At 37.2% G+C, this 26,926-nt stretch overlaps 7 protein-coding genes across 10 annotated transcripts; 3 read left to right on the forward strand and 4 right to left on the reverse strand.

Moving 5' to 3' along the window:
• Positions 1 to 511: 511 nt before the first annotated feature.
• LOC127259058 (probable polygalacturonase) lies at positions 512 to 3,493 on the reverse strand. Of its 2 annotated transcripts, none has more exons than XM_051286204.1 (6): positions 3,198 to 3,493; positions 2,253 to 2,573; positions 2,029 to 2,149; positions 1,781 to 1,955; positions 1,618 to 1,688; positions 512 to 1,523 (listed from the first exon to the last, which is right to left on the reverse strand). In XM_051286204.1, the coding sequence occupies exons 1-6, from the start codon at positions 3,207 to 3,209 to the stop codon at positions 847 to 849; spliced, it is 1,377 nt and encodes a 458-aa protein (XP_051142161.1). In that variant the 5' UTR covers positions 3,210 to 3,493; the 3' UTR covers positions 512 to 846. The 2 variants fall into 2 exon arrangements, with proteins under 2 accessions (XP_051142161.1, XP_051142163.1); XM_051286206.1 differs by having other exon boundaries at positions 3,194 to 3,493.
• A 3,502-nt stretch (positions 3,494 to 6,995) lies between these two features.
• On the forward strand, positions 6,996 to 11,921 carry LOC127258805 (fumarate hydratase 1, mitochondrial). Of its 2 annotated transcripts, none has more exons than XM_051285806.1 (17): positions 6,996 to 7,270; positions 7,839 to 7,956; positions 8,369 to 8,518; positions 8,601 to 8,711; positions 8,801 to 8,884; positions 9,024 to 9,122; positions 9,240 to 9,290; positions 9,369 to 9,418; positions 9,594 to 9,675; positions 9,882 to 9,976; positions 10,059 to 10,125; positions 10,242 to 10,292; positions 10,359 to 10,454; positions 10,541 to 10,639; positions 10,732 to 10,761; positions 10,853 to 10,918; positions 11,543 to 11,921. In XM_051285806.1, exons 1-17 carry the CDS (start codon positions 7,131 to 7,133, stop codon positions 11,627 to 11,629), a joined length of 1,476 nt encoding a protein of 491 aa, XP_051141763.1. In that variant the 5' UTR covers positions 6,996 to 7,130; the 3' UTR covers positions 11,630 to 11,921. The 2 variants fall into 2 exon arrangements, with proteins under 2 accessions (XP_051141763.1, XP_051141764.1); XM_051285807.1 differs by lacking the exon at positions 6,996 to 7,270 and adding an exon at positions 7,403 to 7,653.
• A 232-nt stretch (positions 11,922 to 12,153) lies between these two features.
• On the reverse strand, positions 12,154 to 14,018 carry LOC127258806 (60S ribosomal protein L19-1-like). Its single transcript, XM_051285808.1, has 5 exons — positions 13,853 to 14,018; positions 13,094 to 13,216; positions 12,625 to 12,938; positions 12,464 to 12,522; positions 12,154 to 12,370 (listed from the first exon to the last, which is right to left on the reverse strand). The coding sequence occupies exons 1-5, from the start codon at positions 13,962 to 13,964 to the stop codon at positions 12,346 to 12,348; spliced, it is 633 nt and encodes a 210-aa protein (XP_051141765.1). The 5' UTR covers positions 13,965 to 14,018; the 3' UTR covers positions 12,154 to 12,345.
• A 399-nt stretch (positions 14,019 to 14,417) lies between these two features.
• LOC127258807 (protein SEED AND ROOT HAIR PROTECTIVE PROTEIN-like) lies at positions 14,418 to 15,392 on the forward strand. Its single transcript, XM_051285809.1, has 2 exons — positions 14,418 to 14,802; positions 14,899 to 15,392. Exons 1-2 carry the CDS (start codon positions 14,583 to 14,585, stop codon positions 15,243 to 15,245), a joined length of 567 nt encoding a protein of 188 aa, XP_051141766.1. The 5' UTR covers positions 14,418 to 14,582; the 3' UTR covers positions 15,246 to 15,392.
• A 223-nt stretch (positions 15,393 to 15,615) lies between these two features.
• LOC127259064 (exopolygalacturonase-like) lies at positions 15,616 to 17,374 on the reverse strand. Its single transcript, XM_051286211.1, has 4 exons — positions 17,207 to 17,374; positions 16,608 to 16,907; positions 16,009 to 16,518; positions 15,616 to 15,902 (listed from the first exon to the last, which is right to left on the reverse strand). The coding sequence occupies exons 1-4, from the start codon at positions 17,372 to 17,374 to the stop codon at positions 15,666 to 15,668; spliced, it is 1,215 nt and encodes a 404-aa protein (XP_051142168.1). The 3' UTR covers positions 15,616 to 15,665.
• A 1,314-nt stretch (positions 17,375 to 18,688) lies between these two features.
• On the forward strand, positions 18,689 to 23,110 carry LOC127259108 (sucrose synthase 2). 2 transcript variants are annotated; one of them, XM_051286256.1, is made up of 16 exons: positions 18,689 to 18,869; positions 18,968 to 19,100; positions 19,585 to 19,736; positions 19,840 to 20,032; positions 20,134 to 20,252; positions 20,357 to 20,573; positions 20,672 to 20,767; positions 20,854 to 21,027; positions 21,125 to 21,241; positions 21,319 to 21,485; positions 21,566 to 21,790; positions 21,868 to 22,189; positions 22,286 to 22,530; positions 22,618 to 22,756; positions 22,833 to 22,886; positions 23,030 to 23,110. In XM_051286256.1, the coding sequence occupies exons 1-15, from the start codon at positions 18,772 to 18,774 to the stop codon at positions 22,869 to 22,871; spliced, it is 2,436 nt and encodes an 811-aa protein (XP_051142213.1). In that variant the 5' UTR covers positions 18,689 to 18,771; the 3' UTR covers positions 22,872 to 22,886; positions 23,030 to 23,110. The 2 variants fall into 2 exon arrangements, with proteins under 2 accessions (XP_051142213.1, XP_051142212.1); XM_051286255.1 differs by lacking the exon at positions 23,030 to 23,110 and having other exon boundaries at positions 22,833 to 23,008.
• On the reverse strand, positions 22,287 to 25,484 carry LOC127259109 (pectinesterase). The gene is made up of 2 exons (XM_051286257.1): positions 24,492 to 25,484; positions 22,287 to 23,705 (listed from the first exon to the last, which is right to left on the reverse strand). Exons 1-2 carry the CDS (start codon positions 25,462 to 25,464, stop codon positions 23,005 to 23,007), a joined length of 1,674 nt encoding a protein of 557 aa, XP_051142214.1. The 5' UTR covers positions 25,465 to 25,484; the 3' UTR covers positions 22,287 to 23,004.
• Between the last annotated feature and the right edge of the window lie 1,442 nt (positions 25,485 to 26,926).

Raw genomic sequence — 26,926 nt, forward strand, 5'->3', positions numbered from 1 at the left:
TTCATGTAATTTTTACACTATGGCTCCAAAGGTTTTCTAAAATAAGTGACAAGCACTACAGATTTGATGGCGTTTTGACCACCACTACATATATATATATATATCATTATTTAACCACTCCACTTTCCCTCCCACAATCTGGTTGTGCAACTGGAATGCAACATTATATAGTTACTGGATTGATTTGATGTTGGCAGAAGAAAACATCATATTGTCCAATGTAATCACCAGAAACTCATCTCACAAAACGATTTGTTACAATAAATTGCAGCAAAAGATTCTGAAACGAAGCCAAGAAAAAGCAGCAAATGCCTTTTATTGCAAATTCCAACAGAAATGTAATTTAAATTAATGTAATGTAATAAAGCTCTCCTCATCACAACACCCTTTTTTGCCTGTAACAAATCCAATCCCACAAACCTCCACTTCTCAAGAATGTACAAACTTCTTTTTTTGTAAGAAAATTGACGAATCACAAGAAATGAAATGAATGCAATGCAATGGAAAGAAATGAAATGAAATGCAGCAGCAGTCTCCACTACCAAAACTTTTCTTACACATGAATGATAGAATAAGAAGAAGAAGAAGAAGAAGAAACACTTCACTTCGACGCTGTACACATAAAACCCGAAAAAACAAAAAAACAAAAGGAATGAAATCATATATATCATAACCTTAACTTGATTTGATTTGAATGCCTTCCTTCAAGAGGTATATGTATAGCTGTTTCCTCCCTGAGTAAATCTTACCCTGCCTTCCCTTGCAACTTATTCGAACATCACCGCAATCGATCGACTTGACGAAAGAATGGACAGGTTTTTAATCACAGAAAAAAGAGCTGTAAACTTACAAGATCGCAGCTTGAATTTGCCCGTTGGGATGCAAGAAGATCGAGCAATCCGACAACGATGTCCCCTGCTGAAGCTCCAAGCAGGGTTCGGGTGAAACACGTGCAGACGAGCCCGCAACGTCGGCGCATATCCACGCTTTCGACGGATCATCGGGAGTGACCGATAAGGACACATTTGACAGGCATATCGACGTGAATGGTGATTCTTCAATTCCGGAGAATATTCCGGCGGTGGTGATGTTTATCCCAACAAAGTCGCGGAAGGAAATTCCGGTGACAACTGGCAGCGCTAAGGGATCATAATTCTCGTCTGGATGAGAAGTGAACTGACCTGTCACTTTGATTCCTTGACGAACATTTTCGATGATGACGTCTGATACCATGATGTCTTTAATGTAACCGCCTCTCCCTTTCGCTGTCTTCAGCTCGATGGCTGTCTCGGAGTCGTACACGTGGAGATTCTCTGCCAATACGTTTGAAATCCCGCCCGACATTTCGCTGCCAAAGGCCAAACCTGAGCCAGAAAAGGAATGTAGGAGAAGCTTCCTGACATGGACATGGCTTGTCGATTTGTTGTAGGAAATTCCGTATTCGTCCCAACCGCTTTTAAGCACCACGGCGTCATATCCCGTGCTGATGTTGCTGTTCTCGATACAGACTTGATCAGAAGAATCTGAAAATTCGACAAATTAGCAAATACGCAAGAAAACAAAACCTCGTACTTCGAGTGTATGTCGGGAAAAAACATTGTCTGCTACAGACAGTACCTGGGATTACGCCACTCGTGCGTGGAGAATCTGGTGGCGTATAAACTGTGATGTTCTGAACTAGCAACTTGCTGCAAAAAGGGAATATAACACTTTAAGACAATTAGCTGAACAAAAATCCGAGGTAGATGTTAAATGCAGTATCCAGAAGTTAAGGACACACGTGGAATAAACCGAGTGTATGCTCCAGGCAGGCGCATCTACGAAGGTTAAGTTTGATATAACAACATTGTCGGATCCATTCAATTCCACAAGATGCGGGCGACTGTAGTTTAAGGAATGGTTGCTGTAAAGTTCCCACCAAACCAAACCTTGTCCGTCAATAGTTCCATTGTTACCTGCAATAACAAAGCCAGAGAATTACTACCAAATGGATGGAGGCGATTAAAGATCATTCATTCACATCGCTACCTGTAATAACGACATCAGTTATATTTTGTCCACTGATTAAGCTCTTATATCTTCGACCAGGTAGTTCCAGGCCTCGACCATAAGAAGGCAACGGATCAACAACCTCCCAGCGACTAACATCCTGCAATAACGAAGGTAAACATTATATATTCCCAAGCTTTTCCCAATCACAACACTTTTCAGACAGGTAATTGTGTAATAGAACAAGCAATTTTCCTATCAACCTGGGAACCAAGAATGAAGGCATCTCTATCCAGGAAAAGTGTAAGATGACTGGTGAGAGTTATGCATCCTGTAAGCCATTTTCCAGCCGGAACATAGAGCTGGGCGCCGCCCTTGTCCACGAATGACTTTAGATAGAAAATTGCATTCTGAAATGCTAAGGTGTTTATTGTTTTCCCATCTCCAACAGCCCCAAATTCAGTGACGGACACACTATGAGGCCTTGGAGTCAATGGCCAATTCGACATGCATACTCCATTGTCCTCTGATGCAGCATTGCTCAATGACGAGGAAGACAATGCCAAGAGCAACACCAAAAGTACCTGATATGCAACCACACAATACAACCACCACGCCTTAATGTACATATACTATGCTAAACATCAACAAAAGGAATACGATTGATCCGGAAATTAGGGCTTAAAATACAGGAAAGTGGTGTTTGAATCCCAATTTTCATCAATACAGTATAATTGAGCGGTGGGGAAAATAGATGTGGTTAATTTCTAGTTGAATTTTTGGATACAGATCTCAATTATTCACCCAATAATGCGATATAGAAGAAGAGGAATTCACCAACAGACTCCTACAATGAAAAACATCAAATTACGAGCCTGGATTGCGAATGAATCTGCTTCGCAAAAACGGTTTCAGATCTAAAATCACAAAATCAGACACCGCTCCTGATTACAGATTTAGCGGTGGAAGCTGTAGAACACGGTAACGAAGATCGAATCAAAACCAAACTTCCTGCGAATCGGCGTCTCAGTGAAGCAACAATCTGTCTCAGTTGTCACTATCCTCAGATGAAATTGCTACCGCGAAATTACGCTCAAACTCCACCCGAATGCAGGGAAATACCACAGATTCGCCGAAAAAAGCGAAACACCCAACTTTTTTACAGAGTCAAATCGCAGAAAACCAAAAAATGAAATTAACGTACTTACTAGCCTCTTCATTTTCTTCGCTTCGGTTATCTCTTAATCCTCTCTTCTCCTCCTCCTCCTCCTCAAGCCTTCATTCAAATCCTTTGACTACTGCAGCAGCAGCAGCGCTCAGAAACTCCGAGAAGAGAGTAAAAAGGGAGGAATTGATTGCTGATGAGTGGCAATTAAGGGGAAAAATTTACTCACAGGCATTAAAATTATTCAATGGAGAAAGACACACAATCGAAAAATAAAAAATAAAATGAAAATCGGTAGGTGAAAGGGACATCACAGAATCAGAAAAAGACCTCTTCGTCTAACACAATTTATTACAATTTACAATCCCATTTCATAAACAAAACCCAATTCTCAAAACAAACCCACAATTATATACATACATACATACATACATACATACATATATATATATTATATTATATTATTAATTTATTTATTTCTTTATTATTATGGAAAGAAATTTATTAATTATATATTTAAATTTCGCAATTAGAAACAGCGTAATTTCCTGTGCAACGGCCATTTCATTTTGCCGACACTAAATTAACAGAATATTTCTTTTCCATAAATACATAAATATATCTTTTTTTGTAACGTAATATATAACGCAGTTTAGTAATTTTTTAAAAATAAATTCGTAATAACAATAATACTTAGCATTACTAAGGCAACCTTAAACATAAAACAAAAAGGCAAAATTAACAAGGGGACCAATAGAATTATTGCTCCTATATATTTTTAATTAATTTAATTAAATGTAATTTATTTTATATATTCATATACTTAATTCAGTTTTGTTATTATGTGTGTGCATGGGAAAAGTTGGCATGTGCATTGTGGAAATTGGGTCCCTTTTACCCCTCAATGATGTGTGGGAACCAATTGCTTGGCTGGCTGCCTGCCTGCTTGCCTGCCTGGCACCCCTCTGTTTACCACATCTCATTGCCACGTCTTTCACCGGAGATCCTGATCTATTATATACCGTCGATTTTCTCCATCGACGATTCATGTTTATCGGGTGCTCGAGTCCATGGATCTTTTGATATTCGGGTCTGTCTTGATATTTAAATGGGAACCGTATTATTTATGCTAGCGTTAAATTATTTATTCGTACCATCAGTCGTTGTTTGCTTTGAACTTTTCCGTTTTATTCCCAAATTTTTACTGTTTTTTTTTTTTTTTTGGTTTTTAAAAGTATATTAGTTGAAAACATTTATCTTTATTAAAACATTATATTTTAATAATTATTTACATATTAAAAAATAATAATAAATGGAAAAAATAGATTTCAAAGGTTTTTTTTTTAATTTTAAAATATTTGAAATTATATTATTTTGATATATGTTAAAATAGCTTTTCTCCATCCAAATTTATTTATTTTTTATTATTTTCGTCTACCTATTAAAAATATTTATTTTTAATTATAATAAATGTGATTATATCTAAATACTACTGAATAATTTTTAATTTTACAAAATATATCCATTTATTTTTTGTTTTTTTAATAATAGAAATATTTCAAAATTATTTTATACATTTTGTATTAACTAATAAAATATTATTATTTATTAATTTACTATAAATATAAAAAATAAAATAAATGAGTGGATTGAGTTAGAACACACATAATAATAAAACTTTTGAATTCTAATAATTCATTGATATAATTTTTTAAATACTACACTATATATTTTTCTACATAATACACTAATTTTTAAATATATACTCTCTTGATATGATTGATATGTATTCATTGTTTTTATTTTCCTTATGTTTTTTTTATAACTAAATATCAAATACTTATATTTTTTTGTTATTATTCTTTCAATATTACTAATATTGGTAGAAATAATTTTATATCTACATATTTATAAAATATTATGCCTCTGTCCCACATAATTTGTATCTATTTTTTATTTTCAGTCAGTCCCACATAATTTGTTATTTTCTTTCTTAGAAATATAATTACACACTTTAATTACATTTTAAACTTTATATTTTATAATTTTTTTAAATCTAAATTAAAGTATTTAGTTATCTTGATGTTAATCTATAATTATTTTTAATAATATACTTTTTTTTATTACTTATTAATCATATTTTACCTAAATTTCCGTATCTACAATAACACGTCAAAATTACTTGGGACGGAAGAAGTAATATACTTAATTTCGTGTGTGCAAAATCAAATAAATACATATGACTCGAATAGGAATATATTATATGATATATTGAAAAGTTGAAAAATAATTAAATTAATATATAGATAAAATAGCTAAAGCATAGAAGGAAAAACACAGCAAATTGTGTGTTTGTTTGGGGATTGAATTTTGAGTTGGAGTTTGAATAATAAAAAATTTAAATTGTAATAGTTTTATGATGTGAAATAAATAGATATTGATGTGATATTTTTTAAAAATAAAATTAATTTTTAATATAATATAAAAAATAAAAAATAGAGATGAACACACACAAAATAATTTTGTGAAATCATATTAAATTGTTATAATATAAAAAGTTTACAATGATATAAAACGCATATAATTTATATATATATATATATTTATTTATTCTATAGATACACATGCAGAAGAATTCAAATCATTTCTGTAAAAAGGCTTCTCCATGTAAAGTAAAATAGGAAGCTCTTTGTCGTGTCTTTCAGGTAATTAATTAGCAGGCCGCCTGCTGCTTATCGTAATTCTTTATTTATTTAATTGATTAAATAAATATATATATATATATAATACTAGTATTTTTAATTAGTAACATGCTACTCGAGTGCTGTGTTGGCTAAGCAATTAAACTTAGGTGTCGTAAAATCAAATATTTTGTGGTGTACGTAATTCAATAATTGAAATAGCATCATAATTAAAGATAAATCCTTTTTGATGGAAATGTCTTATCTGCTGCACACAAATTAACCCCACATTAACTCTGTAGCATATATATAAATCTGAATATGATCCAATTGCTATGGTCTGTTAACTTGAAATATATATGTGTATATATATGCAATCATTGTGTTTAGGTATAAATATTGCATATTTTAATATTTTTATATTATTATTATAAATTGTGAAGTAGAAATTTATATATATATATATATATATAGATAAAATAATGCATGAGCAGCCAATCAGGGCATAATTGACTCAAAAACTGAAGGAAGAATGAGCGAGTGGCAGTGGCACACATGTTCATGTTCATGTGCATGTGCTGCACATAGACAGACGCTGTCCATTTCTCCAAATCAGCATCCAATTAGATTCCGCCACCTGGCATCACTTCAATCTGACGTCGTTTTGAAAATTTCCTCTTCGCTCTCAGCCGGCTCGGCATTTATAAAGTAGTATATAATTTTGTATAGTATATAAAAATAAAACATGTATTATTCTTAGACAGAAATGGAAGAATGATTATACATTCAATAATACTGATGTTTTTTATTTTTTATTTTCCTGTATTATAAAAATTCATACCGTACAATACATATATATTAGGTCACAGCTGTATCGTGTCCCCACTTTAGACCAAATAATCAAAATCTATGGAAGATTGATGATTGATCCAACGGCCCTGGCGTGCCCTGCCGCATCCATCACATGGTGGAGGATTTCCCTCTCTCCCTCCCGCCACGTCATTTCATCTCCATTATTTTATTTTTTTTATTATTATTTAATACTTGGGCCGTAACGGCCCAATTATTTTATGAGGAGTATATAGTTTGGGCCCAAATGGGCTTTGAATCAGTCCATGATTTTTATGGGCCGGATCACATAAATAAGCGTGCCCGAGGCTGAGATGGCGGATAGGCTGACGGACTGGACTTTTCTCCGTTTGGTGGAGGCTGCGCTCTCGGCTTATTGGAGGAACGAATCGAATAACGATTTGACCTCTCATTTTGTGGCTGTTTAACCGGAATTCGTTGAAGCAATGGCGATGCTGATGTCCGGCCGGCGGCTGTTGTGTAGATCCACGACGAACGCGTATGTGGCAGTTGGCTTCAGATGGTACTCTGCGTCCTTTAGAGAAGAAAGAGACACGTTTGGTCCCATTCAAGTTCCTTCCGACAAGTTCGTGATCTATTATTCTCATGTTTTTTGCATTTCTCTTTGTCAAGTGGCTGTTTCAATCTTATTTAATTAATTAATTTATTTTAGCTGCGGCATTTTTGTTGTTCGTTGGGAAAAAGTGTCTGTTTTGATTTTCGCTGATCTATGTTCTGTCTTCCTGTGTTGCTGTACTCATCAAAAGATAGACGTTCTTAACCAAACTTATTTGGAGCAAAGTGCCTTGTTAGCAAACAATAAATTAAATTGGGATTTAATGATCAAAAGAACTGGAGATTAAATTTCATCAAGTATTCGATCACGTTCTCGTGGACCAGTCATTCTTTTGACTGTGAAATTGGTAAAAATAGCAAATTGTTTAAAGTAGTGGACACTCTCTGTGTAAGGTAGTTCCAACAAACTGAGTTTCAGCTGGAGATAATTATTTACATTTGCGCTTCTTATTGTTAAATAGTTATTTTCGATACGGCCTTTGTATAATTCTTGTTTCCATCCATTACTATGCATTTTCTTTTTTTCTTTTTTTTAAGAGTTCAATGACTACATTGACATTTTTCTTCAAATTTCTCAGATTATGGGGAGCTCAAACACAAAGATCGCTGCAGAACTTTGACATTGGAGGACAGAGGGAGAGAATGCCTGAGCAAATTATACGTTCCTTTGGGATTCTTAAGAAATGTGCTGCAAAGGTGTGCAATGTTTAGGAGTTTTTGTACAATATAAACTACTCAGTATGTTTCCTCTGTTTTTGATTTTTTCGATTAATAATTTATATAATATCCCTTGCTTGGTTTCTGTATGTCATAACCGGAACCTCAACATAGGAAAAGGAAGCCACATAAAATCTAACAATTGTTACCCTAATGCATTATTATTTTTTCTGTTGTCATAATTGGTATTAATATGGTTGTTTTAGCATTCATCACGTCAAGTATACAAGCATTCGATCAATTCTATTTTGTTTATTGTATTAATTGATTTTAACTGTACAATTGATTGATTTACTATCATAAATTCTGAGGCACAGCTATCAATATTCTATTCTGCAAGTTAATGGAGTTATTATCTAACTGATTCTAACATGAGGCACATACTTTTCAGGTAAACATGGACTATGGTCTTGACCCAACCATAGGAAAAGCAATTATGCAAGCTGCTCAAGAAGTGGCTGAGGGAAAATTAGATGACCATTTCCCTTTGGTAGTTTGGCAAACTGGCAGTGGTACTCAAAGTAACATGAATGCCAACGAGGTACTCTAGCTTTTGAGCTTTCTCCAAGATAAAGTGCCATTGATTTCCTATAAATAGGTGACATTTGTATTTTATCTACAAGGTTATTGCGAATAGAGCTGCTGAAATTCTTGGCCACAAGAGAGGGGAGAAATTTGTTCATCCCAATGATCATGTTAACAGATCTCAGTCTTCTAATGACACTTTCCCCACTGTAAGTTTCAAGTAAGATAATACTTTTGCTCTATTTATTCTCAAATGGAGTTATAACTTGGTTTTGTCTTTGGCTTGTCTATGTCCCAGGTAATGCATATTGCAGCTGCTATGGAGCTAAATTCAAGATTGATCCCAAAGTTGAAACAGTTACACACAACACTACATTCAAAGGTTACTATCACTTGATTCTTTCTCCTTCGTTTTATTTGGTGATTTTTACATTTTATTTGTTTATTTTTCTGTGGTTACTGTTGTGTTAACTTGAGCATTGCTATGAAGAAAAACACTCACATAAATCTGATGTCTTTAGACTGTTGAATTCAAAGACATTGTTAAAATTGGCCGTACGCACACGCAAGATGCCACACCTTTGACTCTTGGACAAGAATTTAGTGGCTATACCACACAAGTAAGTGACTCATCCAAAACTTTTGCAAGAATGATATGGAATTTTGTAAATTGTTTGCCAAACCCATAAAGTACCATTATATTTGTGTGAAAATAAATGATTCCTCTATCTGTGCAGGTGAAATATGGGATTGACCGGGTGTACAGCACCCTCCCTCGCATGTATCAGGTATATTGCTTGGCACCACGTACTCTTCATTCTTAACTTATTAGTAGCCATGGCTCTAAAAGTTTAGAATTGTTGCAGCTTGCACAAGGAGGCACAGCTGTTGGAACTGGTTTGAACACAAAGAAAGGGTAAGCCGCATACTTGATTTGTTGCATGTAGCTACTTAACCCTCATGGCATCTTATTTATATATTTTTAAATATAAAATCTCTGTTGTGCTAGATGTATTCTTCTGGTACTTTAAAAGATATACAGAATAGATTCCATCTTATTTTCATCTATGCAACATATTATATGTTTTCAGGTTTGATGCAAAGATTGCTGCGGCTGTAGCAGAGGAAACTAATCTGCCATTTGTGACTGCAGAAAACAAATTTGAGGCACTGGTGAGTGTACAGAATCTCCCTCTGCGTATTATTCTAACTTATTTGTTTTTGTGATGTCCTTGCTTAAATTTGTTTATCTGAAGTGAGTTTCTGTTTCTTTGTGTTCTTATATTGCAACATTTTATGCAGTGGGTAGTAAAGTTCGTTAAGTTTAGTTCAAAAATTGGTAACTTAACAATTTGGTTTTTCCATTTTTATGTTGATAGGCTGCACACGATGCTTTTGTAGAAACAAGTGGTGCGCTCAACACTGTTGCTACTTCTCTCATGAAGATAGCAAATGATATACGCTTCTTAGGAAGGTATGTATGATTCTGGCATTTCTTGGTTACTTTAAAGTATTAACAACTCACTTAAGCTCTCATTCTTCTCCATTATATCCAGTGGTCCACGATGTGGTCTAGGAGAGCTCATACTTCCTGAAAACGAACCAGGGAGCAGTATAATGCCGGTAATTACTCATTGATCTATTAGACATAATGCTTACATATACTTTGAGTTATGCACTGTGAATAATCATTTTATTGAGTGCAGACATAATGCTTGGATTATGCTTATAATTTTCAGGGTAAGGTCAACCCAACACAGTGCGAGGCTCTTACAATGGTCTGCGCTCAGGTAATATAAAACTGTCATTACATTACAATGGTCTGCAACATGTTTTTATGGTACTTCAATTTCCAGGTCATGGGCAATCATGTCGCGATCACAGTCGGTGGATCCAATGGCCATTTTGAACTGAATGTATTTAAGCCAGTTATTGCCAGTAATCTATTACATGTACGCCACTCTGTTTCCATTCTAAATTTTCTGTAGTTGTATCATCTTGATTATTCTCTTTTGACATTTATATTTATTTCACTCAGTCATCAAGATTGCTTGGGGATGCTTCTAGCTCCTTTGAAAAGAATTGCGTCCGAGGAATTCAAGCCAACAGAGAAAGGATTTCTAAATTATTACATGAGGTTAGTTGTTGTTTTTTGGCACTTTGATTGAAAATCTCATTTTATTGTATCAGTTGAAACATTCTTGAATTGATGATTCTCAAACTCTGCAGTCTCTCATGCTTGTTACATCTTTGAATCCGGTGAGTTTATTTTGTTTTATTTATAATATTTACATTCCCCGTCTGTCTTCTCAGTCAACAGCTTCTTATTAAGTTTCATTGTTAATTCTAGAAAATTGGATACGACAAAGCTGCATTAGTTGCAAAGACTGCCCACAAGGAAGGATCTACCTTGAAGGTTAGTTTCTTGGTCATTATGCTGCATTTTCTTCATCACTTTCGTTATGCTCACCTCCATAGACTGAACATGAAAAAACAAATAATAAATTACATATATTTGCGAAAATAATCTGAGTTTAGTTGATGAGAAAGGGAGGGAAAGAAATAATAGAAGGAAAATATGACCATGCAGGATACCATATATACCCATTGTTTTTTTATAAAAATAATGTGAATGGACATACTACAATAAAAAAAAAAAAGGAAGACAATTTTGAATGGACGGAGTAACTATACTTTTTATTTTATTTATGAAGTGGGAACCTAATGTTACGAACTCCCACACTCTCATGCCTCTCTTACGGGTCTCACACTATAATACCATCTCTTACGAGACATAAACGGATGCATCATATTCTGCTTACTATATAATATAGGGCATGCAATATTTTGGATTAACTATTAGATAGATAATAGTGAAGTTAAAATCTTTTGGTTTTCATGCCTACTTATTATGTTTCTGCTTTTCTTCATTGAGTTCATTAAATCAAACAAAGAATCGCTTTCATTTTAGAGGTTTCCTGCAGTTGCTTACTATTGGAATTTCATTTAGTTACCATTTCATGTGATGAACATTTCACAGGATGCTGCATTGAAACTCGGCGTGCTCAGTTCTGAAGAATTCGACAACCTCGTGATACCAGAAAAAATGATTGGTCCCTCTGATTAATTGTCAAACTTTTATCATGAGGAAATACAATCCCCCTCTAGGTCGAAGATTTAATAGCAGCAAAAAAGCCTCAATTGAAAAAGCATTCCCAGCCCAGGTGGAAAGCTTATGATTTTTTTTCCTATATGAATAAAAACTATTTGGCCTGTCACACTTAGAGCCAAGATTAGGCTGAAGAGCTATTAGGATGCGCAAGCCCCAACTGTTTTCCTGGTAAAACCATCCATACATTGGATAATAATTTAAAAGGCATTGTTGACATATATGCAAAGAACTTCCTTGTTTTATTTCATATATGAGATATACATATCCAAGTAATCTTCAGGATTACTGCCCTAATGCACGAAATTACAGCATATACATTGTAATCTGTAGTCCTTTAGAAATAAAATCTTTTTATTTTAGAAAAAAATAAAACGTGTGCCATTAGATACTTTCAGACCATTATGATTTATGAAACATGTGACCAAAAGGCTTATTCAAGAGAGATGACATAGGAATAAGCCATGGAACAAATCAAAAGGTGAGAAACTATAACCCAAGCAGTATTTAGATAGTGTCTGAAACAACATGCAAACCGAATACTAGAGTCAAAACATAGGGGGAAGTCAGTAGTACTCCTTTCACCAAATAACATAGTTACTTCACAAGATAAACCAACAATATAATGCAACTCCGTCAAACCCAAAGATAATAACTTCTTGTAGCAACGTCGATCACTTCTTTGCCTTCTTAGTACCCCTGCATGATAGTGAGACATTCAATTAACTGTTTGTGTATAGTTTTAGATAGTATTGAACGATCACTTTAAAGCCTTTATTTATCGGCACTTACTGAGATTGCTGAGTCGTAGGCGCAGCTGCCTGTGCGGCAGCTGCTCTCTCTCCAGGTCCCTGTAAACAAGAAAATACATGTGGGGTTTGAAATGTAGTAATGGATGAACAAGATTCAACACAATTTAAGGTACCTACTAAAGCAATATCGACTGTTAATACCTGGGCAAGCCTCTCTTCTCTCCTTGCAATTTTTCTTTCCCTGCTGGCCTTGTTCTTTGCTCTCTTGGCCTCAAACTGATCTGACAACGTCTTCTCTCTAGCCTTTTCAGCCTTCGACTTGTGGATGCTCTCCATCAAGACACGCTTGTTCTTGAAGACGTTACCTTTAACTTTCATGTACATATCATGATACATGTGCTTGTCAATCTTCTTGGCCTCCCTATACTTGCGGAGCAGACGTCTGAGCACCCTCATTCTCCTCATCCACAGGATTTTAGTGGGCAGCCTGGCCTCCCTGGTACCCTTGCGCTTACCTACAAGGCGTTGATAAATAACATGAAGATTGTTGTTTTTCCTTTTTAAGAAAAGGTATAGGCTGGCAACTTTGATGTAAGTGTTGTGTATGTTTGCCATTTAAGATATAACAAGATACAACACAAACAATTTAACAAAGCCATTATATCGATACCGTATCCAGAGTGGCGGCCTTTTCTCTTGGCCTCCTTCATTCGGCGGGCTCGCGATCGCGAGTGAATCTTGGTTGGCTTCCTGATAATAAATCCATCCTTGACCAATTTCCTGATATTTTGTCCTGTTGACAAGAGAGGCTATAATAAGTGTGCCACAATAAAGAGCTGGAAAGCATTTGTTTGAGAGGTTTTCTAATATAATATAGATGCAGCAATCTTACTAATATTGCATTCTAAAACCCTAGAGAAGAAATATGCATATTCACGAGGCTTACAGTATATGAAACCTCAATTACAGAAAATATAATGGATTTCTCATGTATCGTTGCCACAGGCTCCACAGAAGAAATTGAAGAATGATAAATTTTGCGACTCTCGAAACTGAGGACTTCCATTAAACAAGGCTCAAAAAATGCAAAAGTCACAACATAAAATCCATATACAGTATATTTATTGACGAGAAAAGCATATGGATTGCAGTGATCAAGGTCTAGATGCCGTGCGCCGTTAAAATTCCACAATTATCACTGAACAAAAGTAATGCTCGAGTTTTATTAATCGAATAAATTAGCTGATAACCAGCAGCTACAATTATTAGCCGACATAAAACATAAGTCTGCAAAGCTCAAAACTCAACGGCGTAGAAATTGCTAAAAAGATGCAAAAAATTCCACTTTAGCAACATAGAACTCCCAGGAAGTAAAATAAAAAATCGATATATTACGCAAAAAAATAAAATAAGAGAAAATAGATCGTACGGGAATTAGCCATGGAGATTTCGTTGACTTCATTTGGATCGAGCCAAACCTTGCCCTTGCCGCACTTCAACACGCTGGCAGAGAGACGCTTCTGCAGTTTGAGCGACACCATTTTCGGCTCTCCTAGGGCTCTTCTTCGGAAAGAGCTAGAGCCATTGAAGAAACGCGCTTTTTATACGCCGATCCGCCCTAGGGTTTCCTTTTATAATGGGCCTCATGGAAAGGCCCTTAACTGGAACCTAGTGAAATTACCTTTGCTATATAGCCCAATGAAGCCCGATATATGTTTCAATTGGGCCATTTTAAGTGGGCCTTTTAATTTTACGAATGAGCCCATTTAAGCCCAATTGATCGAGTCCCTTAACTGGGGCCTAGTGAAATTACCTTTGCTATTAAGCCCAATGAAGCCCGATATATGTTTCGATTGGGCCCCTTTAAGTGGGCCTCTTATCTGACAAATTAGCCCATTAAAGCCCAATTGATCAAGTCAAATTGCAAAAAAAAAGAAATAGACTAAACAACATATACTATTTCAATATAATTATTTTTAACTAAATTTCGAAATTTTCAAATTTAAAATCTGGACTCTAATTAGTGCTGCCCCATGTCGGCTGACCTGAGGAGATGAGATCGTGCCAGCAACATAAACACTGTTATAAATAAGCACTGAAAGAAATTCGTCGAGAATTAAGATAAATTAAATTAAAGAAAAATAAATCAAGAACCCAAAATGGGCAGTGCTGGTTTCGTCCCAAGAACTTTTTATCTGAAGCTTCTGATGATTCTGTCAGCCGCCGCCGCCGTCGCCGCCGCTTCGGCGAGTGGTTACACTTACAGCTACGGCGGCGAAGCTCCCCACACGGCGGCCGGAAAATCATTCCTGCCGGAAGTCTTCGCCGTACAAGGAATTGTGTATTGTAGATCAGGCCATAAGCTCAACCCCCTCAAAGGTTAATAATTTATTATTTAATTCTCAATTTTTAATTTGATCATTAATCAACAACGATCTCTATTCAAATTCGTAACTATATATGTAAATATGTCAGGAAGTGTGTTGAGGATAACGTGTCTGGGAGTAGACAAGTACGGCTACGAAACGGCGCCGTTTTCCATATTGACACGCGCCACCGACGGTAACGGCTATTTTCTGGCTAAGCTGTCGGCGAAGCACCTGGAAGACGGCGGCGTGAAGCTGTCGGAATGCAAAGCTTTCCTACAGAGCTCTCCGCTCAAAGACTGCCAGCTGGCGACTGACGTCAACAAAGGACTCAGCGGCGCGCCGCTTTCTTCATTCCGACCCATCGGCTCCGGCGGCTTACGGCTCTACTCTGTCGGGCCGTTTGTCTACTCCACTGTTCCTCAACAAACTCCCGCTTTTCTTCCTTACTACTGATTTCATATATATATATATATATATATATAATTAATTGATAATATTGGCAATTATGCTAATTTTTATTTATTTGTAATTGAAGGGGTCTTAATAAATCTAATTAACACATCAAATTCATTCTTTCTTGTAATGGATTATCTTCATGTTTTTGGGCCATTCAAAGTCTAGAAAATTGAGACCTTTTTTTTTACAAATTTTCTTATTTTGGGTTAATTTCTTTTGAACGTTTGAATCTATAAATATTAATAATTACTATTTATCTTTATATCCAATTTATGTTTTCGTTAATAGAATTAGTTTGATCTTTGATCAACATTGCTATTTAAACTGCTGCAATTAGGAATAATCAAGAGTTATGAACAGATCAGGATCAGGGTTTCTTGAAAATGAATGAATGTACAAAAATAGATATTGAATTAATCAAGCAATACATTGACGAGGGCCTAATGGATTGAATATTCCTGCCATTGTTGCCATTGCATTGGTGCAAGCAAATCCAACAGGCCCCAGAAATCCACTGGGCACCAAATCAATGTCTGCCAATTCAACACCCTCACAAGGGTTTGCCATACTGCAATTCAACCAAACCCCAACTTCTGAAATCGTACTTCCCCTTATCTTCCTAAAATGGACATCCACAAGCTTCACGGTCGACTCCTACCAATAATAATCATATATATATATATATATGTCAATTAATCAATAATTCAAAGTTAATTCAATGAATATATATATATATATATATACACACAGATCGACATACCTTGGAATTGGGAGTGGAATGGTAGTTCTGGTCGATGATGATGGGATTCTTGACGTCAGTCATTACAATATCCTCGAAGACAATGGCGGAAGCGATCAAATTGGGGGAATCATGGCAGGTCTTGATTCGTGCCCCGTTGGTTGTCCCTGTCAGCGAGCAGTTACTTATGGTGACTCCCCGCAGGTTCTTCTCGTCGGGCCGCTTCCCCAGGCTGCCGATGCTGATCCCGTGGCCCGGCCCGCACGCCACTCTCGCCACCGTCACGTTCGTGTTGCCTTCTCCGATCGACACGCAGTCGTCGCCGGTCCCGATCAGACAATCGGTTACCTTCACGTTCGTGCTCCTGCTGACGTGGAACCCGTCGGTGTTCGGGCTGTCGTCAGGCGCTGTAATGGTCAGATTGGTTATAACAATGTCGTGGCAAGAAGTTGTCTTTATGTGGAATCCCATGCTGTCCACGAATTTCAGGTTCTCCAATTTGCTGTTTCCCATTGTTTCCAGGATCAGAGACTGGAAATTAATTTAATAATTAATTAATGATATCGATCAGTAATTGATTAATTAATTAATTAATTAATGGTGATCGGAATCGAGGTTACGGCGGGGAGAGGGGTGGTGCCGTCGGCGAACTGCCAGACTTTCTTTCCGTTGCCGTCGAGGGTGCCGCCGCCCGTGATGACGAGGTTGTCGACGTGCTGGAACATGATCCAGGCGAAGTTGGAGTACATGCTCAGATCGGGGGCGGCCGTCAGGTTGCCTTTGATTTCGAAGATGATCGGCGCAGGGGATGTGCAGGGTCCGGCGAACACTACTTCGCCGGAGGCGAAGTTTCCTGCGGGAATCAACACCTTTGCCTTTCCTGGGCACGTGCACGCCGCTTTCCACGCTCTGATAAATTCCTGAATTCAACAATTCCATCTTCAATTTAATTAATTAATTAATTACAATTTAGAATAACTGTGCTTATTTAATCAGATTTTTTAAAAAATAGATAAAAATATAATTTTTTTACTTTTTGGGTTAAAATAAATAAAAAATTACTCTATTTTTTCACTTAAAAAAAACAAAAGAAAAATATATTTTTTTTACTAAATTGGATGAAAAAAAAATAGTAAAAAAAATTGACAATATATTTAAATGACATAAATATTAATTTGACTTTTATATATATATATAGAATTGTCAATAAATAATTGACCATTGAATTGTCTGTTACGCCGTCGGGTTTAGCTCCGAATGCGGCAACGTCAAAAACAGTCTCCTCCGTCAAGATTTGACGGCGGCCTCCGGCGGCGGCGGGGCTGACTGCGAGCAAGCAGGTGATCCCTAAAGCAAACCATGCCTGAGAGATCACGTGACTTCCCATCGGAACAGTCAAGCCGCCGGCCGGTGAAATATATATATATAATTAAAGTTTATATATTTAAATATATAAACTTATATATATAGATATAGATATAGATATAGATATAATCAGGAGCATTGAATATTAGTCTTCTTCATGCAGGTTTTTATATCAGCTGAGTTTGGTTTGTCCGCCATGTCTGTTTGATTTTAGTGATTGACATTCCAAATCTTTTTCCTTCATTAGTTTCTTCATTGATCATAGTTAATTCCTCTAATCATTTCCTATATTTTTTGTGGTCACTTTCAAAATAATGCATCAATCACCCTTTCAAAGTTTTACACTATCTTTTCCTAGTTAATTTGGGAAGTTTTAATATTTTTTTTTAGAAAAATCATCCATTTATATTAATATATATATATATATAAAATAGTAGGAGTATTGTTTTAAATATTCAAATTTTATTATTCTTAAACTATTTTTTTTTATATATATTCCCTCGTACGGAGTAAAGGTTTTCATTCATTCTTTCATTTTCGTATGTTCAAAAAAAATATATATCTATTTTATTTTATAGTAATTTTATAATATATCTATTTATCTAATATTAAAAGTACATTTATAATTTACAATTTATTTAAATATATAACTTTAAATATTCCAAAACTCATACTATAAATAAACCCAAAATTTTTGGGGGCTTTAGTACAGAATACAGTCTAAGGTTGAGTTGGGCCAAAAAAACAATAAATTTGTGGGCCGGATCTACTATTAAGTACTAACCCATATCTAATCGGCCCACAAGTTTGATAGGAATAATAAATTCTGCAGAATACAGCCGAAAGCATAATTCAGAGGATAAGGCTGAATGTCAATCAATCGACTTTAATAAGTAGTACTATTATACTGTCACAGTATAGATGAAATAAATAAAATCGATAGATGGATACGTGTTGCAGCTCAATGGTCGCACGTTGGAACTTGTAACACACCAGCAAAAGCAAAAACCACCATTTTTTGTGTTACGTGTAACAACCTTTTACAAATAATTAATTTTTAATTCAATTCAACCTCAATTTGATTTACTTCAATTGAAAATTCAATCATACTTTTTTAATTTCGAAAATAATTTTCAAAATTTTGCATGAATTGTAATTTTTCTATTAATTATAATATACCCACCAATTAAATTTAGACATGCATTTACGCATATTGTCCGTTAAAAGATAAAATAAAAAAGGAAAATCTCAAAACCGCCACCTTTTCCTCTCATCCATAGTCACGTTCGTTGTGATCTTATCTTTATCACTATACTCAACTATATATTGATGATGAATCATCTCTTTGAGTTTGCAATTCCAAGATCACGTTGAAGATTCCCTGCAACAACCGCCACCTCTGAAGTTATAGAAATCCAAATGGCGACTCCGAGGCTAACGAAGCTGCCGAGCATGAGGGAAAGGGTGGAAGACACGCTTTCTGCTCACCGAAACGAACTCGTCGCTCTCCTTTCTCGGTATGTTTCGATGATTTTTGGAGTTTCCAGATGCTTCCTGATCACCGATTTTGGTTTTGCGATTTAGCGCTGATTTTCAAATTGATTTCTTCGAGAAGATACGTGGCGCAGGGGAAGAATATACTGCAGCCTCACAACCTGATTGATGAACTCGACAACATCATAGGCGATGATTCCTCCAGGCAAAAGCTCCGCGATGGTCCCTTCAGTGAAGTTCTGAGGACTGCTCAGGTAAATACTATGCTACTCTGTTTCTTCTTAGCATGGATACAAAAAGTATGCAATTTGATAGTAGAAGTATTATTTAGGCTTTTAAGCTATATATTGGCCAAATAGTGCATCTTCGTTGTATCGAATTAGGTTTTGCCTCGGGAAAGAATCACATTTCATAATCAAATTATGTTACAGAGTCGGACTGAAATTTACAATTAGCAGAACAGTCGTTAATTGGCGGTTATCAAAATAATTGAAAGAACATATGATGATTGTTTGATGATATGAGTCACTTTGGTTTGATATCATCGGCACCTGCTAGTGTTTGCTTTGAATTGTGGCAGAATTTGTCATTCCTGATTAGTTATTTTCCACTGGCTTTTACCATTATTTGTTCATGTACAACAGTACAAGTGATCAATTCAGTGTATTTTCGATATTTTTTTCTTCTGGTTCAAGAACAGTGTGCCAACAAATGTTTATCTTTTAATGGTGATCGCAGGAGGGGATAGTTTCACCTCCTTTTGTTTGTATAGCCATACGACCAAGGCCAGGCGTTTGGGAGTTTGTTCGTGTTAATGTCCATGAACTCAGTGTCGATGAGCTGACAGTATCTGAATATCTGCGATTCAAGGAAGAACTTGTGGATGGGCAGTGAGTAGCCTGCTTCCATGTGTTTACATATTCTGGTTCTTTCTGTCAGGTTTAGTAAATCTAACAACCATCTTACTGTTCCTCTGTTCCATATTCTCTATAGCAATGATGATCCTTATGTTCTTGAACTGGATTTTGAGCCATTCAATGCATCATTTCCTCGCCCAACTAGATCTTCTTCTATTGGCAATGGGGTCCAGTTTCTCAATCGACACCTATCTTCTGTCATGTTCCGCAACAAGGAATCTCTCGAGCCGATACTTGATTTCCTTAGAGTGCACACACATAAGGGCCATGTGAGTGTCCTTTCCTCTACATTGAGTCTCAGATTTATTGTTTCCTTATATATGTGAACTCTCAAACAATCTCCTGCTGGTCTGATGTCTTATCTTCATAGGTAATGATGCTGAATGATCGGATACAACATGTCTCCAGGCTCGAATCTGCATTAGCCAAAGCCGATGATTATGTCTCCAAACTTCCACCAGACACGCCGTATTCTGAGTTTGAATATGTGTGAGTTTGTATATGCATCTACATTTGCAAGATCACTTTAAATCCATGTACAGAAAAACGACATCTTTACAGTGTACCGTTTATAATAACTGACGAGCATGCAGTTTGCAAGGGATGGGTTTTGAGAGAGGCTGGGGAGACACTGCTGCACATGTTCTGGAGATGATGCACCTTCTCTCTGACATCCTCCATGCGCCCGATCCATCAACTCTTGAAACATTTTTGGGTAGAATTCCCATGGTCTTCAATGTGGTTATTTTGTCGGTGCATGGGTATTTCGGCCAAGCAAATGTCCTTGGATTGCCTGATACAGGTGGTCAGGTAGTTTTCTGAGCTTTGTAGGATATGCCCTGATCAAGAAAACTAACATTTGTCTAGAACATACAAAGATGTTTATGTTTCTCTTGATTTATTTGCAGATTGTCTATATTCTTGATCAAGTGCGTGCCTTGGAACACGAGATGATCCAAAGAATAAAGAACCAAGGCCTGAATATCACTCCCCGTGTTCTAGTCGTATGTTTGATCGACTCTATTCATTCTCGTGTTATCACATCAGCTGATATCTAGCTTAGTATTCTATTTTTTTTATCTGTTTTCAGGTTACCAGATTAATACCCGACGCAAAAGGCACATCTTGCAACCAGAGACTCGAAAAGATTTGTGGATGTGAGCATGCACATATCTTGCGCGTACCTTTTAGAACCGAGCATGGGATTCTCCGCCAATGGATATCAAGGTTTGATATCTGGCCATATCTGGAGAAGTTTGCAGAGGTAAGTCCAAAGCAACCTCTAATTTGCCTCATTATTACACTGCTGCTCTGAGTTTATGCTTTATAATCAACTCCTTTTTTTTTGTGTTCTTCGTCAGGATGCTGCAAGTGAGATTGCTGCCGAACTACAGGGTGTACCTGACCTAATAATTGGCAACTACAGCGATGGAAATCTTGTGGCTTCTTTGTTATCTCATAAGATGGGAGTCACAGAGGTGAACTTTTATGTTTTGTGAGCTTTTATCGACAAAGTTTTTTGCAGCTGTTAAGCTAGTTTCTGCCCCTTCTCCAGTGTACAATCGCTCATGCATTGGAGAAAACTAAATATCCAGACTCTGACATATACTGGGAGAAATTTGAGGACAAATATCACTTCTCATGTCAATTCACTGCTGACCTACTCGCCATGAATCATTCGGATTTTATAATCACCAGCACTTATCAAGAAATCGCCGGAACGTGAGTAACTCACTTTCACCTTACTATTTGCAGTTTAAAAATATCTAGACTCATGCTGAATTGTCATTATGATCATCCAGGAAGAATACAGTTGGCCAGTATGAGAGCCACACTGCTTTCACTTTGCCGGGATTATACCGTGTTGTCCATGGTGTTGATGTTTTCGACCCTAAGTTCAACATAGTTTCACCCGGTGCAGATGAGACCATATACTTTCCATATTCAGACAAGGAGAGAAGACTGACTTCTCTCCATGAATCCCTTGAAAAACTAATATATGATCCCCAGCAGACTACTGAGCATATGTGAGTTAGATCTTAGCATCTTTTTTCAGTGAAATATATTCAAGATTGTTTCCTAATCTTGAACTGAACTGACACAGTGGGGTGCTGGAAGATCCATCAAAGCCAATAATCTTCTCAATGGCAAGGCTCGATCGGGTCAAGAACATAACAGGGCTGGTGGAGTTGTATGCCAAAAATTCTAAGTTAAGAGAACTGGCTAATCTCGTCGTGGTGGCAGGCTATACCGATGTAAAACAATCTAGTGACAGGGAAGAAATTTCAGAAATCGAGAAGATGCATTCGCTTATAAAGCAATACAATTTAGATGGCCAGCTGAGATGGATAACAGCTCAAACGAATCGAGCACGCAATGGTGAACTCTATCGCTATATAGCTGACAAGAGAGGAATTTTTGTTCAGGTAGACAAATATTTAGAATAACTAAGCATCATACCATTACATTTGGTTCTAATTCATGATAAGTTACTTAACAAGGTGTTTTTATATGCTTCTTAGCCTGCATTCTACGAAGCCTTTGGGCTGACGGTGGTGGAGGCCATGACCTGCGGCCTCCCCACATTCGCCACGTGCCACGGAGGCCCATTGGAGATCATTGAAGATGGTGTATCCGGATTTCATATCGACCCATATCATCCCGACAAAGCGGCTACCCTCATGGCTGATTTCTTCCAGAAATGCAATGAAGATCCAAGCCACTGGGCTAGCATATCTGAAGGTGGTCTCAGCAGGATTTATGAAAGGTATAAGTTAACCCTTATATAGAAATTTAGTACACAGGAATATGTAGTTTTGGTGTTGCTTACAATCCTGGTGACTTAACCTCAAAGGTATACATGGAAGATTTACTCTAAGAGGCTGATGACGTTAGCCGGCGTCTATGGCTTCTGGAAGCATGTCTCCAAGCTGGAAAGGCGCGAGACTCGCCGGTATCTAGAGATGTTTTATATTCTCAAATTCCGGAATCTGGTCAGTTCTTTTATCATCTCCCTGCTACTACACACCATGTTTGTAAGCTGTACTCATTGTAGTTAATCATGTCCAGGTGAAATCTGTTCCTTTCAGTGCCGATGGCGCGGTTTAGAAGGGATCTTGAAAGGTATGAACCTATCCTTGTACACGATGAATAAAAAGGAATGTGTAAAAGATACATATCGAGCTTGAAATTGTTGATCAGCTTTATAAGTTAATATAATGCGCGCGGAAGCTACTTATATTTAACTGGCCGTCAAATTTACATAGAACGGAAGCCCTGTTGCGGGCAGCCACTGGCTGCCCTGAATAAAACTCCCAACGGAGAATTGGTTGGCCTCTGTCGTGTTCAACGCCCTTTTGTATCCCGGCCATTGCACCCGGGCAGTGGTGTTCGATCCCGGCCCGCGGTTTGCGTACTCGCCGTAGTAGAGTGTGGACAGAGCGAAGTCGCCGTCCCACTCGAGCCACCCCTTGGGATCCACCACGCTTTCCATGTGGGACAGCATGAACACTGTCCTGGAATACTGCTTCCATGGCCTGCCGAGGTACGTCCTGAATTGTGACAGGACGGGGAGGAGGTCGGCAGCTGCAGCCACTTTGCAGTTGAGGATGGAGATTCCGGTGTTCTGGTTAGGATCTTCCCGGCCCTGTGCCGTGAATATGTTGCGCTGGTTGGGGTTAGGCCGGCGGGCATAGAGATTGCAGCCCTGTAGGACGACGGCGGCGTTGCCAAAGATGAAGTCGATCGTGCCGTAGACGTCGCAGTCGCGGTAGAATTGGCGGAGGGAGTGGGTGTAGAGCGTGTCCTGGTAGGCCACGAAGCTGCATTGGTAGAACGCCGAGAAATCGCCGCCGGACCGGAGCGCCACCGCTTGGTGCTTGCTGGGGCCGGCGAAGTTCTCGAAGGTTATGCCTTTCGCTATGAAATTGTTTGCTACCACAGCTGCATCAGAAAAAAAGTTGTGATGGGTTAGAGTTAATGGTTGAATAATAAACAGAAATATCAAGAAGATAGAATTTTATGTGATTAATTAACAACTTATCGACTATATTCACGCTGATAAAAATAGAGAACATTTATAAACGACAGATTTCGTATAGTTTAATCTATTCAAAAGGCCTGTATACGGTGGTGCCGGGGGTAATTCCTCGCCCCCGAACCCAGGCAAGGTGAGGAGGGCTTCGTCCCTTCTACCCCCGAGTCGCAGAGTCCATACAAATGGGAAGTGATAAATTAGATTCAAAATATATAAATAAAAAAAACAAAAAATTGATTATCAATCACACAATCTGAAAATAATTGTATCTAAGTATTTATTTATCTAAAAAATATCAGTCCAAAGAGCTGTTGATAATGGAAGGAGCTATCGCTTATCAGCCGTCAGCAGCAACAGAAAATTATTGGTCCATTGTCCCCCACAGAACTTTATTCAGTCCTACGACAGACCAGATACGTCAAACGCTTTGGCTCAACGCATTATTAGTAGAACGTGGACATGTCACGTCAGCAAGTGTACTGCATTCAATTCATCATTCATTATCTACCATGCCCACGTATTTATTTCTTAAAGATCATAACTCACGAATCAGGGCTATAATTACCCAACACGACTCCTGTCGGTGAATTTTAAAACCAATCAGAATATCTAATGATATATCTATTTAATTAAAAAAATTTAATGCAAATGCACGTGGACCAATAAGATTAAATACGTTATCGGAAACTAACCGACTGTAGCAGATCGGAAAGTGGTCCAGCCGTCGACGACGCTCCTGTTCCCTTTGATCAGCGTCTTCCCGATCCCGTCGCCGACGAGCATTAGCATCGTCTTCTTCCTCTCCACCTCCAGGTACTCATAATACGCCCCCGATTTTATGTAAATCACGAATCTCCGGTTGCTATTGTTAGGAGCTGCGCTCAGCGCCTCATTAATGGTTCTGAAATTCCCGCTGCCGTCCTTCGCCACCACCAGATCGAACCTCGTCTGGTTCGTCGGCGATTGCAGCAGCCGCCGCTCTTTCCTCGTCAGCCACGCCGGAAAACCGCCGCTAGTTTTACCAAACGCCGCCGCCGCCGTTCTCTTCCTGCTTTTCCTCTTCAGCTTCTTAACCATGGCGAGCGAATTGCTGACGTGGCGCGAAATCCTCCTCAGCCTGCCTTCGATAAACCGCCGAGTGTTGTTCTTACTGTACGCGAATCCGTCGAGGCAGGTGTACTGATTCGTCATCGCGCCGCTGAGGAGCGTCAGCAAGTCGTCGTAGTACTTTTCCGGCGAGGAGCTCGCCGATAAGTCGGTGAGGATTTTCTTCAGCTCGTCGACGGTGTCGGTGAACAGCTCGAGACAGTCGTCCAGCGCTCGCAGCTCCAGCGGCTCGAGCTTCCTCATGAGCTTGCGGCGGATGCTGCTGCAGTTGGAGGCGGCGGATCCGACCTCCTTCATAGTAACGTTCACCGTACCGGCGATAATTTCCGGTAGAGTTTTCCGGCGGAGTTCCGGGAAGGCGGCGACGGTGGAGAAGCAGAGGTCTGGATACAATGTGCCTTGACAGGGGGAGCGCGCCAGCTGGACGTGGCTGTAAACGTGAAGTTCTTTAGGGGTCTGAGAAGAATAATAAAAAATTGTGGGGTGGAAAAAGAATACAAGTAGTACAAGTAGAAGAGGTAGAAGAGAGACGAGGGGGGTGAGAGGAAATTTGATCATTTTTGGAACGGCTGCCTGAAAAGCTTTTGGGAGGTTCAGAATCAGATATATACCCAAAACATACACTTTTTATATACGTATTTATATTGCATTCAATAAATTGTTCCCTAAATTGTGGGCGTAAATTTTATTTATTTATTTATTTTTGTCCATATGTATATATAAGAATATTTTATCTCATCTGTATTTATTTTATTAGCGGCATTGTGGTTTCCAGTTGAGCATTTATTAGTATTATTATTGTGTTACGTTACCGTTGGACGAACCTGCACTTTTTAGTGCTATTATCAAACATCATTTGACTTAGGCTAATTAGCTGCAAAGTTGTAGAATATCCATCGTCCTATTGGATTAGCTGCTGCTGTTTCTTCTTCTTTTTTATTTTATTTTATATATATATATATAGTTTAAAATAGTTTTTTTTTTTAAATCCACCCACAAATAGTGGGATTTGAATCTAGACCAAGTACATTATTACACAAAACATATATATTTACATTTTAAATTTACATCCTCTTTCCGTCAATTCACAAAATATATACAATTTTATATTATAAATTGTCTAATTAAAAAATAATTATTATAGTAATGATGAATCCATTTTATTTTTTGATAATATCATATAAGTACTTTTACACCAAAATAAAAGAGCGAAATTATTTTTATGTTCTTTTTACCTATTAACTATACATTCAAATTGGAAGGATGGCATATAAATTATGTACAGCACAAAATAAGGATGTATCTCACACTACTAATTATTGACGGATTGGGTTGCTTGCATTTATTTTTTCTTACTTCAATTTTGGGTCCGCGGCCCAATTAAATTTGTTGTAGGCTTAGTATAGTATTTAAACTTAAAGTGGGCTTTAATTGGGCCTACTCCGGCCCATTTAATGGGTGAGTTACTTTGGATGAAACGTGTGATATTGTTTATCCAATTTTTACGCTTGGATTAAAAAAAGACCTCTATTGTAATGAGAAGGCCATGAAATAAAACGTTTGTTCTTATATTGTGGTTATACACAAACAAATGTGTATTTGCTTTCAGAAATTTGCAAAAAATATCATCAAAATAATACAACAAATTTTGAGTTTTTTTTTTATATAAAAAAAGATATTCGATATTATGATTATTACTCTATTATTTTAGAGTAACAATTCAATATTCAAGCTATATTTAAAACTTTCCAAGCACTCATCTATTCATCAATATAAGAATATAAATTAAATTGTATTCTAAATTTTAATAATAATTAATTAATTTCCATCTACTTTTAGTAGTCAAATCTTATTTTAGGAAAGTACAACTAAAATTCAAACCAAACAAAATTTGCATTTATCTGATTCACTTTATAAAACTTCACATATATATTAAATTGAAATATTAAATAGGAATTATGGAATAAAAAGTGCAATTACATTATTATTTTCATAAAATTCAAAATTAAACCATACATAA

Source organism: Andrographis paniculata, unplaced genomic scaffold (assembly GCF_009805555.1).
Source record: "Andrographis paniculata isolate CXL003 unplaced genomic scaffold, ASM980555v1 Contig5END, whole genome shotgun sequence".
Classification (NCBI taxonomy): domain Eukaryota; kingdom Viridiplantae; phylum Streptophyta; class Magnoliopsida; order Lamiales; family Acanthaceae; genus Andrographis; species Andrographis paniculata.